The following is a 17,821-nucleotide window of genomic DNA, read 5'->3' on the forward strand; positions in this document are numbered from 1 at the left end:
GTCAGACTACTTAGAATTCATCAACTTTGACCTCTAATGCTAACAATAGCAAGCTGGAGTACCACATTTATTTGCAACAGAAGCAAACAAACTGTTTCTCAGACGTTAATACCATTTTGTTTCTTTCTGGTGGAGTTTTTTTGTTTGTTTGTTTATTTGTTTGTTGGTTTGTTATCTATAAAATATCTGATTCAACAGAAACTGTGTAACATTGACAGTCGAGTCTGAAGTGGTTGATCAAATTCATTTTGTCTTTCAGATGAGTTCCTCTTTCCAGATGGGGCCAAATCAGGCATACAACAGTCAGTTCATGAACCAGCCAGGACCCCGCGGCCCTCCATCCCTTCCTGGAAACATGGGCACAGGCATGAATGCAGCCAACATGAGTGGGCCTCCAATGGGAATGAACCAACCCAGGGGCCAAGGCATGGGGCCTTTTGGGGCACACGGTCAAAGAATGCCTCAGCAAGGCTATGCAGGTCCTCGGGCTCAGGGCATGGGTATGCAGGGCATAAAAAGACCGTACCCAGGGGAGGTGAGTGGATTCAACAGTGTCACCTTAAATATGTAGCTCCGTTGCTATATGCTGAATGTATGTCCCGGTCACTGATTCCACAGCCAAACTATGGTGGGCAGCAGTATGGACCAAACAACCAGTTCCCTAACCAGCAGGGCCAATATCCCACACCAAATGCCTCCAGGCCGCTGCCATCCCCCAACTACCCTGGCCCAAGGATGCCAGGACAGCAGCTGCAAGGCCAATACCCACCACCAAGTGGTGCCATGGGCCAGTACTATAAGGTGCAGTGTTAAAGCTATTCAATAAAAATGTGATGGTGTATTTCATATTGTATATGCAGTTTTATCAAAGTCTCACTGACATTTTTTTAGCTAATAATGGTGTAAATTTGACAAATTATTTGTTTAATTAAATTACAGCAAGAGCCACCTTTCAATGGCCAAACAAATAACTTCTCTGGGAGTGGATATCAGTACAACCAGGGAAATATGAATGGGGTAAGTCTACTTTGGTACCAGTTTTGTTTTAATGCAAAATAATACACTTGAATTTACTCTTTAGTCATTTAAGTAGTTGATTTACAACTCAATTTGTGTTTTATATAGCCTCCAAGGCCAGTGGGGAACTACCCTCACTCGCCTGTGCCAGGAAACCCTACTCCTCCAATGACACCAGGAAGTAACATCCCTCCGTACCTGTCGCCAAACCAGGATGTGAAGCCACCCTTCCCTCCTGACATTAAACCAAATATCACCGCACTCCCTCCCCCACCAGGTCAGTAATTAATCGATGAACAGTAAGGTCAAGCTTTGTAAACCTTTTTTAAGTCTGTGATTTAAGGTTGGTTGTTATCTCCAAAAAACAGCAAGCCACAACGAGGAACTGCGTCTGACGTTCCCAGTGCGGGATGGAGTAGTCCTAGAGCCCTTCAGGCTAGAACATAACCTGGCTGTCAGCAACCACGTCTTCCATTTACGGCCCTCTGTACACCAGACACTCATGTGGAGGTAATGTATATTCCCCATTCACTTTAACAGTTATATGGGTCTTTTAGGGTGTAAATATTCTCTTATTAATTTTCATTACTTGCCAAGAACATCAGATTAAAAAAATACCCTACCCTTTTCCCAGGAACGTGAGAAGTAAGGATCATTAAGGCATTAATTTTCAGAATTTTCTGGAGTATTGCAATTTCCTTCATCACTATCTTAAGTAAAAGTCAATTCAAGTCAAGAGTCCTGATATGAGGATTTCTCCTGCTGCCAAGCTGAGATTATATCCTAAGTTTAGTGTTCCATTAACGGTATATGTTACCTCAAAAGTTCTCTCTGTTATTGTGTGCGAATGAATTGCTGCTATTCTAACTCATGTATCGCATACAGTAACCCTCCATAACCGTTACCGCTTTATGTTTTATATGTGCAGGTCGGACCTGGAGCTGCAGTTTAAGTGCTACCACCACGAAGACCGTCAGATGAACACGAACTGGCCGGCATCTGTCCAAGTCAGCGTCAACGCCACGCCGCTCACAATCGAGCGGGGAGACAACAAGACCTCCCACAAACCCCTGCACTTGAAACATGTATGCCAGCCTGGAAGGAACACGATCCAGATCACAGTCACTGCCTGCTGCTGTGTGAGTACACTCATTTCCAGAATTATGAAAAAAATAAACAGGTTCATACAAATCCACTCAGGTAAATCAAAGTCAAATCCAAAATGCTTCCCATCAGATGATATTTAATGCTAAAAGCAAGAAAGTAACAAAAGGGATCTGTCACGTCTCCTTTTTTTTTACACAAATGATGAAACAGTAAAGAATGGATGAAACAGATACATCTTAGGAGAATGTCTTTGATAGTCACTTAGATGTTTTTTCCCCCCAGTCGCACTTGTTTGTGCTACAACTGGTCCATCGGCCCTCAGTTCGCTCTGTCCTCCAAGGCTTACTGAAGAAGAGGCTTCTGCCTGCAGAGCACTGCATCACCAAAGGTATTCACATTCATTTTGCACCCTTATGTCCTCATTGCTCTGTACTTGTTTACTCACTGTGTTTCTTCTCCTGCCTCACAGTAAAGAGGAACTTCAGTAGCGTGGCAGCGTCGTCGGGCAATACCACATTAAACGGGGAGGATGGCGTGGAGCAGACAGCCATCAAGGTTTCACTCAAATGTCCAATCACCTTCCGGCGAATACAGCTTCCAGCAAGAGGGCATGACTGCAAACATGTTCAGGTAAGACTTCAAGGATACACCATCACAGTAACAGTGACAAACAAATAGAAATATACATTAAAAAATCAATTTTCTTGTTCTTGCAGTGTTTTGATTTGGAATCATATTTACAACTGAACTGTGAGCGGGGAACATGGAGATGTCCTGTGTGCAAGTAAGTCTAAGGAGTTAAAATGCTAAGGAGTACATGCACTTGCCTTATTTAAATGACTTTTTCTTAAATACTATTTCTCTTTTTTCCTCAGTAAAACTGCGCTGTTAGAAGGACTCGAGGTGGACCAGTACATGTGGGGAATCCTGAATGCCATTCAAAAGTAAGCAGAAATAGGAACATCAGTGCAATCTCATATGCATATGTATTTTTCTTTTAACTTAACTATTTGATTTCATCTGCATTTTATCAGCTCTGAGTTTGAGGAAGTGACAATTGACCCGACATGTAGTTGGCGGCCAGTGGCTATAAAATCAGAAATTCACATAAAAGAAGATCCAGATGGACCACTGGCAAAGAGGTTTAAGACGATGAGTCCCAGCCAGATGATCATGCCTAATGTGATGGAGATGATAGCTCAGCTTGGCCCTGGACCCTCACCATACCCATCGCTTCCTTCTGGGCAAGGAGGCAACAACAGCGAATACGGAAGCCAAGGTAGCTCAAACACGTACAAAAAGTACAGTAGCACCCAGAATTATGCAAACAAAGCAGAACAACAACAAAAAATACAGAAAGTTTAAAATGACATACAACACATGTATTTAAAACATATTCTGTCTGTGTCTAGGCAACAGTTACCAGAGCCATGGGAACTTTGATTTCCCTCACGGGACCCCTGGTGGTACGTCGATGAATGACTTCATGCATGGTCCCCAGCTGTCTCACCCACCTGACATGCCCAACAACCTGATGACACAAGACAAGCCACTGTCCCACAATATGCCTGACACAGTGAGTTTACCAACAATTCCAAATATACTGACTCTGTCATATCTTGTAGTTTCGTTACATAATGTATTCTTTTTGCTTTACTTTGTATATAGACTATCTATAAAAGTGGGAAAATACAGGCAGCAACCAGTTAGCATAGCTTAGCATAAAAAACAGCTACATTAAATATGCAACTTGAGTCAAAATAACTAAACTTACCAATAATTGGCTCTACTTCCATATAACTTACATATTAATAAAGTTAGCCAAGCTAGCTGAGCTGGCCAAATTATAGCTTTAGCTTTATATTTAAAGTGGTTGTTGGAGGTTGTTAGCAGTCACAAATTGAAACTGGTTGAAAGACGTATATGGCTATTCTGAATTATTCCCCTTCTCTTTCTCTACAGATACCTCATTCTGTTGGCAATGACCAACCGCATGGTCCACTGCAGCAGAGTTTACACGCGTCTCCACACCCTGGGAGCCAATCAGGGCAGCAGCTACACCACAGCGGGCCTCCTCAGCCCTCACGACAAGCTCCACCTCCTCAACAACAGCAACAACAGCAGCAACAACAACAACAACAACAGCAGCCCGGCCCCAACAACCACCCTCACAGCGACCTGGCCTTCAACCCCTCCAGCGGTTTGGACAGCCAAGCAGGGTCAGACATGCCTGAGCCGTCCTTAGACGTAAGTCAGAATCTTCACATCTGTAATCTGACATATTTAACAGTTGATGCAAGGAGATTCCTTGAATACTTACATAGCAAACTTTTGTTGTCCTTCCTTCTACCATACAGCTTCTTCCAGAGCTCGCTAACCCAGATGAACTGTTGTCCTACCTGGATCCCCCAGACCTCCCCAGCAATAGCAACGATGACCTTCTATCGCTCTTTGAAAACAACTGAGGCGATTCAGAAACATATAATCACTGACTGCTGCAGTTTCCCTGAGAACCCAAGGTGGTCACTCAGTACTTGATAAACACAAAGATGCACTCCCTTTCTCTTCTTCCTCTTGTACAACTTTCATTCGCCAGCACAGATTGACTGAAAGAGGTTACAACTCAAAGACACGGCAAGGGTTTTCCCTGCCCTCTCACCCAGAGGTGATAACTTTGAACTGTGCAGCTATACTCAGTTGATTTTTTTTTTTTTTTAAATGTCACACACATGTGTATGTGTGCTTATTAGGAACGCGTTGTAGCATATTTTTTTTTATTCGTGTTTTGTTTCCTTTTCCGAAGAAAAAGGAATTCACTGTAAAAAAACAGAAAAATAACTGAAAAAACCTGCGCTATCTGGCCAGTGCGTTTTATCTTATTCCAATCTGAGAGGCCACAGCTTCCTGGTGTCGCAGCTCCATTCCCTGACTGGTCTGGTTAGTCGCACTTTTTTGTCCACCACACATCATTTAAAAGCACAAGAGATTCTGACAACGCAAAAACACAAAAATCAGCCTTTCCAAAAAGAAACAAAAAATAAGATCAACGTGTCCGTCTTTAACAAAATGTTTTTTCTAAAACAAATTTTTGCTCCTCTGCCAAGATTTTAAAAAATATTTTTGGGACTGATCGGCATCCACTTTGTCTACGATTGTGCTATTTTTTAAACACATAGATGTCCCTCCTTTTCGGTTTCGACAGCAGAAAATGAAAAAAAAAATTGCCCCAATTACACCAAACAACATTCATAACAGAGTAGCATATCTGTCCATCTACATATTGTAAAGTTATTGTCCTCCTGTACAAAGAAGGGATTTCATTGGAAACGTAAGGTACAACGTGCGAGGTTTGGGTTCCTGTGACGATCCTGCTTTGTCGCTTCCTGCTACAACTCCTTCCATCAGCTCTGCATGAGCCATCGTCTTTCTCTTGTCAGCAGTTTTGCAGAATTACATCTCTCTTCCCGGTTAAATGATGTTGTTTAAGTAATCTACAAAGTGCATGTGTGCCAAGCCCTTGTCTAGTGCTGTTCCAAGTGGTGATAACAAAAGATAGTGTGGTTTTTATCAGTTGCTGTTTCCACAGATTTTTTGTTTGTTTGCTTGTTTTATGATTTTCTGTCAGGTTTAGTATGATTTTATTTAACACTAACATTGAAGGGATGATGTTGATATCAGCAGTACATTTATCATGTATTTGCTGGATATACTGTGTTATGTTTATTATGGTTTTTTTTATTGTTGCTGCACAATTAAACTATACATAAACCTTTTGGGAAACTGCTCAACATCACCAAAGTTAGAGGGATGAGAATGGAAATGTTTGTGCTTGCTTGGTCCCGTAAAAGACTGAAAGTGTGTGTGAGAGTGTGTGTGTGTCAGTGTGATTGGATGTAATATTGGTTTTAAAGATAAAGGAGAGGACAGTTTATCCATCACTGCTGTTCAAGAAGTGGTTTTCAAAGCAGTATTGGTGCAGATTTCTTTCTTTTTGCCACATTTGTTTTCATTTTCATGTTAAAAAAAGAGTGCTGTTCTGTATGCAAATGTATTATTTTTTAAGAAATGCTATTGTACTGTAAATATCATTGTGAATATTTTTGTATCATCTTGATAATGTTTGTCCTTCGATCATTAGTCGTCCAACTTAACCACATATGCTCCCAAACCAGCATACGGCTGTCTCGTCTCCACGCCGGGGCGTAGCCAGCCCAAGCATTTCATAAGCTATCGCAGGTCATCGTCGTTTCCCCTGAGTCACTTTCCCACCTGTTCATGTCCTAATATTCGTTGTCCCCTTCCTTGCATCAGCTCAAAGTGCTTGTGTAGCATCGTTTCAGTTTTCAGACGTCGCACTCAGTTCGAAGCAATACTTTCTCTCATGCTACGATGTATTGATTAAAAATGATCAATGTTGTCTGCTCATGAATTTATGTTGACCTTTGTCAGTGATGCTGAACAGTAAATGGGTTTCAAATTATGTGGTGTCAGCTGGCTTTCAGTGTAATTAGTGAGCTATGTGAATATCATAATTGTTGCTAATTGTCAGTGGTATTTTAAAGATATATCACAACCATATTTTAAAGAAATTCATGATATTGTTTATATTTTTGTTATAGAAAAAATGTGGCTTTTTTTAAAAAGCATGAGACCATATACATTTTTATCCCCCTTTGTTCTTGGTAAATTATTTTGTACTGGTTTTCTTATTAATCTGTAAGGCTAGAAATCCAATTTCTTTCAATTGTAGCATTGTGCTGAATCGACCATCCTGATTTCATGTACGCATTATTTTTAAATGTTATAAACGGAATTTGTTTTTTCCTATTCAGAGCCCTAACTTGTTTCATATTTTAGTCACAAGGAAACATCAAATCAAAAGTCTGTGCTTTCAACAGTTCACTGGTGTGTTTTCATTCTTCGCGATCTGAATTGAAACTTTTAAACAATCCCACGGAAGTCTTTATCATTTCAGTGTTTTTCTTCTTCTTTTCAAATTGGTGAAAAAGGCAGCACCCCTAATTTGTAGTTGCACAATCACAATAAAGGGCCATTTCTCTGGGGGGATGTTGTTTTAAAAGAAAAAACTGTTGAAAAAAGTAAACGAGTTAATAAAAAATTTAAAAATTTAAAAAAAAAACAGAAAGGAAGGGCACGTTCACAAGTTTGACCTGGAAAGGATTTTAAGAACAGGTCAAACATCCCAAGGATGCCTGTATATATGTAAATTAATATAGAGACATGTGAACAGAAATGTATTCATTTTCCCTGGGAATGTGCATTGTTTCTTCAGAATAATAAAAAGCTTGCAACCCCTCTACTGGAAGTGGCTGAATATGGAAAATGAAACTTGTTAGTTAGTGTCTGTGGGTATCGCGCAGCATTATGTTCCCACTCTGTATTATACTTTCACCTCTTTTGTTACGGGAACTGGGACAGCAATGTTTTACATGTAATATTTAGCCTAAGTGTTCTAGTCTGTCACCTGCATACTCTGAGGTGCTAAAGCTAAAAACTTAAAAAAACAAATACATTTAAAAAATAAAAAAAATACATAAAGCAAAACAAACAATAAAAAAAAAACGGTTACAAAGAAAACAGCTCGGAGGTGAGGGAGAAGCACGGTGGGAGGGACGGGTCCAGAAGATTGTAACCAAATCCATAGTTTGTACAATTTTTGATATCATGAACAGTTGGAAAAATTATACAATCTAAGGTGATTCATGCAATGTGGCCATTGTCTCTCTGTTTGTACATTGTATGTACAATCATTTCATATTCTAAACTGGTGAGAAAATAAAGGAACTAATTGTGATTTTTAGTCTTGCAGAACTGTATGTAGTTAGATGATGTGACAACCTAATATTTATCTAATAAATATGTATTCAGATGATACCTGTATGTCACTGTGATTTTGTCTTTTGTGCACTTGTGACGCAGTCTGCGAGACCTGTCTGACTCGCGTGCTGTTTACTGAAGCACGAGGTGTAAATTATGGATTTTTACTCAGATTTTCATTGAGTTGGCTCAAGGTCTCCTCATCAGTGAGTGGAAAGTTTACAAACTAATGACACATCAAAGTAAGGCTCTCATGAATTGCAATCGCCAATTGAACATTTTTTGAGAATCAGTCAACAAAGTAATGGAAAATCTTTAGAAAATATTATGATTGCCCACTCTGTTACAGTCCTTTTTTTAAAAAGGACTGTAACTTTTATTCTTCTTACAAGACTGAAAAAGGAAAGTGAGAAGTTCAGTTTCCAGTTCTACTGCATGTTGATACCCAATTAGATGCCTTGTCATATTTCTCCAGTGTGCAACTTCAGGCCATACAGGTTTCAGTTTTTCAGAAACAACTAGTGGTTCAGTAGCTAACAGTGATTTGAATGTTATACAACCATGCATAAGTGGATAGAAGTCACTCCCTAAACAATTATGATTCATAAGCTGTCAAAACTGGTTTTATCTAAACATACAACCAGTGACTGAATGTTCAAGAAATATAAGAGGTAGGAAAAAGATCGGTGGCGTTAATGTGTAATTCCAGTCCCCTTTTACTGTGAATATAATTAAACAATAACATTAAAATATTAACACACTACAATCTAACATTTAAAATCTTCACTTAAAATGAAAAAGTCTTGACACACACACTCATTATTGTCTCTTTAGAGGAGTTTGTTTTTGGTAGCAATCCATTAAAAATTTTAAAGTTGACGAGAAAAAAACAAACAAAAAAAACCCTTACAACCTTATAATTTTAACTAAACTATAATTCTTCTGAGGATGGTGTGTAATATCAACACAGATCAGGTATAACATTGGGACCACTAAAAAGGAGATGTGAATAACACTCATTAACTTTCATCATGGCACCTGTCAGTAGATGGGGTCTATTAAAGAACAAGTTGATGTGTTGGATGCAGGAAAAATGGGCAAGCGCGAGTATTTGAGTGAGTTTGAAAAGGGCCAGATTGTGATGAGAGGACTGAGTGAGAGCATCTCCTATAGTGCAGCTGTTTGGGGGTGTTCTTGATTTTCAGTCACGACAGAGTCATGTACATGTGCTACCTATCTCAGCAGTGCTGCGGACGATACAAACCCTTCATGATTCCCTGACGGCTGTGGCCTCTTTCAGCAGGATAAGCCGCCCTTGGAACACAATAACAAGGCCGCCTCCAAAATTCCCTAGACGTCAATCCAGTTGAGCATCATTGGGATGTGCTGGACAAACAAGTCCAATCCATGGAGGCCACACCTCACAACTTAGAGGACTTAAAGGATCTTGGTGCAAAGCACACCTTCATGGGTGTATTGGAGTACATGTCTTGACAGCTCAGGGCTGTTTTGGTAGTAAAAGGGAGATCAACACAATATTAGGCAGGTGGCCATAATGTTACACCCAATCAGTGTATGTTTGTATGTATGTATCAGTTTGCTAGTGTAATCAAGGTCAAAACAGGTACAGTTCAAACAGCTTTTGGAAAGCTGTATCTTTCTTTAGATTACAAACAGAATGCTGTCTTAGAGCAGCCACATACGGTCTCCAAGAGCAAGTGGCTAATCGCTGGAAAACACCCGCTGATCGTCTGAGAGGAGCAACTGACCAGCCAACAGGAGCAGCTACTTGTGGGGAAAATACACTTGAAGAACCACATTATGACAATTTACAACAAAATAATCTCTAACATGTCTGATTTTCCATTCATTTTTTTATGTTTCATCAGTAAAAGACACAGAAAGCCATGGTGTGAGAGAACAGCAGCATTATTAAGTGTTAAGAAAAATTCAACTGCCCAAATAGTCTGTCCTTTATTCACATCGAGTAGAAAACCTTGGCAAAAGTAACTTTAACGACATTATGTTGTACAAGAAAGCAAACTTTAAATGCTTCTGATCTTTGTGTAGGCCTAAATCTTGTGCAGTGGAATAACAGATCCTTTTTTTTAGCTGTGAATGTTTAGATCTGAGTGTCTTTCTGCAGCTCAATAACACTGGGATTTTAAAGAAAAAGCAGAACTGAACATTGTACTTTTGTGGAACATTACTAGTGGAATATTCCTGACAACTCCCTTGAGCAATAGCACAGTCTGACAGGCATAAAATAGTATCTTTGGCCCAATAAGGGGATTCCCAAAGAACTATTAGCGGAAAAGTTGATACATATCAGCATGGTGTGTAATGTGCAATTAAAATGTTTTAGGAATCTACAAAAATAGAGGACAGAATAGGAAGAATTGCCAGGCCTAAAAAATATCTACACCGGATGAATAGTATCTGAAAGACAGGTCCTTAAGAAATGGAGGGAATAAAATCAGCAGTGACCTGACACGAGACCTGAGAGATGCACATAGTCTACTGAAGAGCCATCAATCAGTCATTGCCTGATCTCTCCAAAACCAGACCTCAATATTATTGACAAAGAGCAGAACAAAAGGAAAAGAAGAGCCTTGGGTGTCCTTCAAGAACTATTAATGAAGACCAGTTAAATAAATTAAAAGAAAGCTTGCCTAGGCTGTGTTGACTAAAGGTGTTCATACCAAATATTGACTCTCAAGCTCAACAGAACTGTACAAACTATGTTTTGCTTTATGTACCGTATTTCCACAAGTGTTGGCAGTTTTGACTAAATTGCTGCTCCTACTTTCCCAATTTGCTTAAAAAATATAAAGAAACGAGGGGTTGGTTGAGACTTTTGCAAAGTACTGTATATAATAACTTATATTACTAATTCTGATCAATTAGTATCTGAGTAGAAGCTTACTGGTAGCTGGTATTTAAGTTCCCAAACCAGGCATCCAGCACCTCTCAGTAGGTCACAAGATAAGTCTGACATACAAAAAAGCCACTTGGATCATTAGATAAGTAAGCAACAATCCTTCTTGGGTTATACCTCATTCAATAAATCATATCAATAAATCATAAGGAAAACAAACCAATAATGCAATCCAATATTGAAAAGGATAAGTTGAAGAGTTACTTAAATAAAATTGCAAAAGGGTTTGAGGTAAATTGCTGATAACAGCTGACTGAAACTTGACAACTACATCTAAGTGTATTATATCTGAATAAACCGGATGTAACAGCCACATATTAAAATTAGTTGGTAAGCCATTGTATTGTATTTAAAAGTCACATCATATGTATAAGCTAACTCACAACTGTGCTGAATTACTTTGACTGCGCAAACACTTATGGGATATTCAACAGTGTCGCACAGGCTGGGTGGGCAGAAAGTCAATAACATTTTACTGAAACGCAACAGACCGGTTTCAAAGTAACTTAAAGTCTCTAATGAGCTAATGTTTAATGTTTTAAGTATATGTTCTTGATAATTCTAGAGCCATGGTAACATGGCTTTTGACACAGCAGCCATTTTGACACGACACAGTAGTAAAACAGGTGTTCTAAGCGACATTAATTAGACTATCCGGTTCTCTATGCAAACGCTTATCTTCGTATTTTTAAGCTGGCTCTGGGTGGTTGAATGCAGTAGCTACACAACATGACTTTTATTAGGATGCTGCTTTTACCAAACAGGAAGAAATTCTGTTCTGTGGCGTTTACGGCCGCACGTTTGTGCAGCAGCTGCCCACCAGCTGCGCGCAAAAACCCGGTGGTTTACTTTGATATTTCTGCTGACAACGAACCGCTCGGCAGAATTAGCTTTGAGGTGAGTAGGTTAAAAAAAAATCATATAGGTTTTACTGTCAAAATATGCGTTAAATCACCGTGAGCCGTTTTCTTTTTATTTTGCAGCTTAATGCAGACGTAGTGCCAAAAACAGCAGGTAACTACTGTTTTCATCATCTTCTTCTTTTTTTAAAAAATCACATCCCAGGAAAGTATCAAGAAAGTGATTTTACCAGAGCTGCGGAAGGGATGAGATGTTTTTGGGGGGTATTTTTGGCTCCATAATTGTTTGGTCTGTAAAGCAGCTGTAACAAATCCATTCAGGAGGACTCTCTCTCTCTCTCTCTCTCTCTTTAAATGAAAGCAAAAAAAGTGTCACATTGGTGCAAACAGAAACAGGCACGTTTGTTTTAAAAATGAAACAAAATGATCAAAATAGATGTCTGACTCACTTTGAGATTTGGTTACCAGAAAAAAAAATTACCGGAAGCTTTGTGGGGGCGGTGTGTGTGTGTGTGTGTGTGTGTGTGTGTGTGTGTGTGTGTTGTTGTTGTTGTTGTTGTTGTTTGCTCGCTCATTCAAAGCTGTTTGGTCACCTGTGAGAAGTAAAAATTTACATTTACTCTATCCTGTAGAAAACTTCAGAGCGCTCTGTACAGGAGAACATGGCTTTGGCTACAAGGGATCCGTTTTCTTCAGGGTAATACCTCAGTTTATATGTCAGGTAGGTTTTTTTGTTTTGTTTTTGGGTAATTAATCTTCCCCAATGGATTGTTATGATATTACTACAGTGATGCGTTTTGTTTTTTAGGGTGGAGATATTATTTATAACTTTGGAGGTGGTGATAAGTCTATCTACGGAAAGAATTTTCCCGATGAGAACTTCAAGCTGAAGCACACTGGACCAGGTCATTATCCCCCTCTGTGGTTTTCTCACTCAATGTCAATATGCATGTCAATATATAAGAAATGTCCATAACTCGAAGTCAAACAGATGCACACAACAGATTATGTGCACTTTCACTTAAATAGTGGGAACGTCCTGAGTTTATTGCACATTTTTGTAAGGATTACACACAAGTTAATCCTTCATTGTTGTTTTTGGCATAATATTTAGAGTCCTTCGCTGTAACATTCACTGTCAGTCTTTTTTCTTTTTCTTTTTTTTAAAAACCAGTTTGCATTTTACTATTCACATAATATTGTTCCATTCTTCATTTTTGTCTTGAGATTTCAGGATCATCTTTATTTTTGATCATCATGCTTCAGTTTACCTCATTGCTCATAATTACTGCCTAGTGAAATCTATATAGAAGCCTGCTCTGCACAAGAACTTTTGCTCCCATCACTCTGGGAAGTCCCCACAAAGTTTGCTGTTGACAGTTATTTTGGTATTCTGCAGAGCCACCAGGTGGCAACATTTTAACACTTTTTTTTCTAACATTGATACTTGAGTGTGCTGGATAATATAAGCTGTTGTGTGCACCTGTGGCACAAGTGGAAATACTTAGTACATTCAAGTGTCCTTATTTTAATCTAACTGGATATGAGTTTGTTCAATTTTAAGGTATCCTGTCCATGGCCAATGCCGGACCAAACACCAATGGATCCCAGTTCTTTATCTGCACCACTAAAACAGATTGGTACGTACTGACAAACGTAAACATATTTATAACAGCTGATACCAGTGAAGCTGTGTATTTCATCCAAACTGGCTTGAATTCATATCACAGTGATATTCAGTAATGGCTTGAAGCCGTTAATTGTAAGCAGTCTCTTTTTCTTTTAGGTTGGATGGCAAGCATGTTGTCTTTGGAAAAGTAAAGGAGGGAATGGATGTGGTCAAGATAATGGAGTCTTTTGGTTCCAAGACCGGGTACACTTCAAAGAAGATCACGATCACGGACTGTGGAGAGCTCAAGTAGATTTAATGTGGATATGTTCATTGTCGAATCTCATTTCCTGGTGAATTTCAATAGGATGGCCAAAGTGAAAGAGGTTTGCCTAGAGTGCTTCCTCTTTTGCTGAGTGTAGATAAATGTAGCACTTCTTAGTTTTCTGTTTCAATGCCATTTTATGGGTTTTTTGCATGGAAAGCTACATTCCTAGCTTTTCATTTTCAGTATGAAGTAAGTAGCGCTGGTACAAGTGCTTTTAAGAGATTGGGGTAAAATGTAATTTCTGCCAGTGGGACACTACTTCCAGCTGCAAATTAAAATTTGCATGGACATAAAACTGAATGCACCCGCATTCCAATCAGTTTGCGAGGTGTTCAGCTGGTCCTCAGTTTGAGAACAGGGTGGGATGCACATTCTGGGGGGTTACATCAGGAAAGGGCATCTGGTGTTTAAAAAAAAGTCTGCCAAATCAGATATTGACACTATAGCATCAACTGAGAGAAGATTTTTTATCTCTCTGCCTATAAAATGACCAGCTTTATCACACTTTTGTACTTGGTAATGTTCTGGTGGCTGCTCTTTGAAATTAACAAAATAAAATAAAATCTAGCATTTACAAACTAACTGTCCAAAGCTTTGCTGCTCCCCAGCTCTACTGCTGATATCGTCCAATATTTGCAGGTTTGCAGTTTTATGCACAGGGCTAGAGATCAGTGAATTAGCTAAAGATCCCTATTCTGATATTTGTGTGTACATTCTGCATATAGCATGATGCGTGTATAACATTTGGTTACATTTTTTTTTTTAATCTGAAAGGTATTCTGCCAGTATGTGGAATCAGCACAGTTTGCATGTTTATGTTTTCAGATTATTGACACAGCTGCAGTTTTATATTTAGCAAAGCAAGACAATTCAATGAACTGCCCAGTAGGAGCTGTGTTGTCACTTGTTAAAATTAGAGGGATACTCAAATGTTAAAGATCAAGGTTTGCACCAATGACTGTTGGTTTGCACACAGTGACAGCAACACATTCATTCCAAGCAGTTTATTTTTTATGATTGGGGTTTTAATAATAAATAATAGACTTTTTTCCCCCTGGTGATTGTTTATGGTTAAGTCGTTATACAAACAAAAAATTGACATGCAAAACTGATTAAATACTGTCTGCTTCACTTTACAAACTTAATGTCTCCAGTTTCAAATTTTAAAGTTTCACGTGGTGTAGATGTTTTAGATTTTGAATTGAATTTTCAAAACGTTGTTTTTGGTTGGACTGTAGCAATAGCGCATCTTGAATGTTTCATTTTATACGAACTCGATATGGTGATCAGATGAACCATACAGACTACACAAACCTTTCTTTTACGTATGACGTTAATGACGTCAGCAGCACGCAGCATAACACTACTTTAATAATAATAATAATAATAATTAATAATAATTTGAATGTATTATAAATCGCGCGTAATCTCGCGAGAAACGTAGCAGAGCTTCCGGTTGCGTAATCAACTTCCTCATCTCGCGCATGTAAGCGTGATTGTAGGTCACTGTTGGTCCACCTGCGTTGAGGTATTGCATCACAGTGAGTTTATAAAGATGTTGCTTTTATCAAACAGGATAAAGTTTTGCTCTTTAGCGTTTACAGCCGCACGTCTGTACAGCAGCGGCCCAGCAGCAGCGAACAAAAACCCGCTGGTGTACTTTGACATTGCCGCTGACAACGAGCCGCTTGGCAGAGTTACCTTCGAGGTGAGTAGGTTAAAAATAGTTGTTGGCACTGCTTGTATTAGTTAGCATTTTAATGTTTCAGTTCGATGTCCTCAGCGGACAGTCGCTGATTTACTTTCCCCAGATTTAAAAAAAAAAAAAAAAAATTGCCTTCAGTCTGCTTCTTTTTCTTTTGCAGCTCAATGCAGAAGTCGTGCCCAAGACTGCAGGTAACTGATGTTCTCTTCCTTCTTTTCAATACCAGACAAGCTGTGACGAGTATCTGATCTACTCAGACCTAAAGAAAAGATGATGGTGTGCCTGAACTTGACTAAGTTTAACTTGACACACCAAAGGCTGTCACTTTGATTATGTTAAAATAGGTTTTTTTTGACCTTCTGCCAAAGCGGGCCTATTTGGTTTGTAAATCAGAAGAAACATTCTAAGGGAATAACAATGTGTTGTCACAATAGAAGATAATATAATTATTCACTTTTTTATGTTAAAACCTGAAAAACACGAAATTGTCACAGTTAAACTAGAACCACAAATTTAAAAGGTGAGACTCATAATCATCAAAAAGGCTGCAAATTTTATTCTGCTGATAACTGAGCAGTTTGTGGGATTCTTACACTGTTACAGGCACACTTTTTCATCCTTTAGGAAGATTTCATCAAAAATATTTAAGGTTCACTACCAAATATTTAAAAGTCTAAGAAAAAGTAACTCTGCTGTATAAGATTTTGTGTGCTTTATTCTAACGTAACTGTTCTGTCTACTGTGTGGATTCAAACATAAGAAGGCAGACACTGATATGAAGGCTCTCTTGCAGAAAACTTCCGAGCGCTGTGCACAGGAGAGCATGGCTTTGGTTATAAGGGTTCAATTTTCCACAGGGTGATCCCTCAGTTTATGTGCCAGGTAGGCTTTAATGTTTCTCTAGTTTTGTTTTCCTGTCTCCTATTAGAGTCCAGTTACAGTGACACGTTTTGTGTTTTCAGGGTGGAGACTTCACAAACCACAACGGAACTGGAGGAAAATCGATCTATGGAAGGAAGTTTCCCGACGAGAACTTCCAACTGAAGCACACTGGGCCAGGCAAGTATTTGCATCATTTCAGTTTTTCCTTTGGAACCAAAAGGAGGATGGGGTTGTAAAAACCAAATACACTCTTACAGGTTAGGATGCATTGCATCTAATATAATGCATACACAGCACAGTGTGATATACTACACATGATGGTACAATCTCAGGCTACAGTGTTTGTGACTGGTGTTTTGCTTGGTAGTAAATGGAGTAAATTGTAACTTTCCAGAGCAAAAGTGAGATGTGCCATGACCAGATTAAATATGCAATTATGTAAATATTATGGGTGCTGTGATTGTTTTGTTTTTTTGTATCTATTTACTGGAAAATTACCCAATGCTATCCTCCATTGTAATGTGGTGTTGTCACATTTGTCTTCTGCCACCAGGTGGCAACATTTTTAAATGGTGGATTTTCTAACTGCGATATATGAATCTGCTTTATAATATAATATGTTGTGCAGATGTGTGGCTTAAGTGAAAATACTTCTTTTAATGAATGAATTTGTTCAATTGTAAGGTATCTTGTCTATGGCCAATGCTGGACCAAACACCAATGGATCCCAGTTCTTCATCTGCACGGCTAAAACAGAATGGTACGTACAGATAAACATCATAAAATGTAGGAGATGAAGCTAGTGAAGTTCTTTTTCATCAGTCTGTGGCTCCACCTAATAAAATGTGAGTCGGTCAGACTCAGTAGGTGCTTCATGGATCATGTCATTATCCAGGGCAGCTTTATTAAAATAAACGTCTTCTTCATTTAGGCTGAATGGCAAGCATGTTGTCTTTGGCAGCGTGAAGGAGGGAATGGATGTAGTCAAGAGAGTGGAGTCTTACGGTTCACGGACTGGGCGAACCTCCAAGAAGATCACTATCACAGACTGTGGACAGCTCGACTAGACTCCGTGTGGACGTGTCCGTAGTCTCATCTCCTGCTGTAATTTCAATAAATGCAAGAGTGAAAGAGGGTCTTTCTTCAGTCAGCGAGCAGAGTGCTATCTCTGTTCGCTGACAGTAGATCATTTCAAAACATTTTTTGTTTAGGTTTTTTGTGCTTATATGCTGTATTACTTCAGGTAATGGAATACACATGTGTTTGCTTTAAATGTCAACTTGATGCATCAAAAATAATGAATGATCCGAATATGTGACAAAGCTCTGTGAATTTAGCAATATAAACTTGAACTAATTTTGCAAAAAGGGGCTTTCATTTGTAAAAACAAAAACAAAATGTGATTTTTTTTATTTTTATTTTTAACAAAGATGTCAAAAAATTAAAAAACATCCTTAAAAATGAAATTTTGCACATCAGCAAACTGGCTGAAATAAAACTGTTTGTAGCAGTAGTGCCTACCTTTTAATGGAGATGT

The 17,821-nt window shown here is 38.9% G+C and overlaps 3 protein-coding genes across 10 annotated transcripts in view; all 3 read left to right on the forward strand.

Annotated features, from left to right (window-relative positions):
- Window positions 1-8,019, forward strand: part of LOC100698832 (zinc finger MIZ domain-containing protein 1) — a 110,259-nt gene extending 102,240 nt beyond the window's left edge. For all 8 annotated transcript variants that reach the window (XM_019362532.2, XM_019362531.2, XM_003441810.5 and 5 more), the window contains 14 exons: window positions 260-535; window positions 619-801; window positions 940-1,017; window positions 1,126-1,294; window positions 1,386-1,527; window positions 1,946-2,156; window positions 2,407-2,512; window positions 2,594-2,754; window positions 2,841-2,908; window positions 3,000-3,068; window positions 3,159-3,403; window positions 3,537-3,700; window positions 4,087-4,371; window positions 4,482-8,019. In XM_019362532.2, the coding sequence (XP_019218077.1) occupies window positions 260-535; window positions 619-801; window positions 940-1,017; window positions 1,126-1,294; window positions 1,386-1,527; window positions 1,946-2,156; window positions 2,407-2,512; window positions 2,594-2,754; window positions 2,841-2,908; window positions 3,000-3,068; window positions 3,159-3,403; window positions 3,537-3,700; window positions 4,087-4,371; window positions 4,482-4,589 (2,265 nt within the window). In that variant the 3' untranslated portion in view covers window positions 4,590-8,019. The remainder of the gene's footprint in view (window positions 1-259; window positions 536-618; window positions 802-939; window positions 1,018-1,125; window positions 1,295-1,385; window positions 1,528-1,945; window positions 2,157-2,406; window positions 2,513-2,593; window positions 2,755-2,840; window positions 2,909-2,999; window positions 3,069-3,158; window positions 3,404-3,536; window positions 3,701-4,086; window positions 4,372-4,481) is intronic.
- A 3,500-nt stretch (window positions 8,020-11,519) lies between these two features.
- Window positions 11,520-14,691, forward strand: LOC100699274 (peptidyl-prolyl cis-trans isomerase A). Its single transcript, XM_003441811.5, has 6 exons — window positions 11,520-11,797; window positions 11,884-11,914; window positions 12,393-12,481; window positions 12,569-12,665; window positions 13,325-13,400; window positions 13,547-14,691. The coding sequence occupies exons 1-6, from the start codon at window positions 11,630-11,632 to the stop codon at window positions 13,680-13,682; spliced, it is 597 nt and encodes a 198-aa protein (XP_003441859.1). The 5' UTR covers window positions 11,520-11,629; the 3' UTR covers window positions 13,683-14,691.
- A 451-nt stretch (window positions 14,692-15,142) lies between these two features.
- LOC100699547 (peptidyl-prolyl cis-trans isomerase A) lies at window positions 15,143-17,702 on the forward strand. Its single transcript, XM_003441812.5, has 6 exons — window positions 15,143-15,405; window positions 15,563-15,593; window positions 16,196-16,284; window positions 16,365-16,461; window positions 16,969-17,044; window positions 17,216-17,702. The coding sequence occupies exons 1-6, from the start codon at window positions 15,253-15,255 to the stop codon at window positions 17,349-17,351; spliced, it is 582 nt and encodes a 193-aa protein (XP_003441860.1). The 5' UTR covers window positions 15,143-15,252; the 3' UTR covers window positions 17,352-17,702.
- The last annotated feature ends 119 nt before the right edge of the window (window positions 17,703-17,821 follow it).

Source organism: Oreochromis niloticus, linkage group LG8 (assembly GCF_001858045.2).
Source record: "Oreochromis niloticus isolate F11D_XX linkage group LG8, O_niloticus_UMD_NMBU, whole genome shotgun sequence".
Lineage (NCBI taxonomy): Eukaryota > Metazoa > Chordata > Actinopteri > Cichliformes > Cichlidae > Oreochromis > Oreochromis niloticus.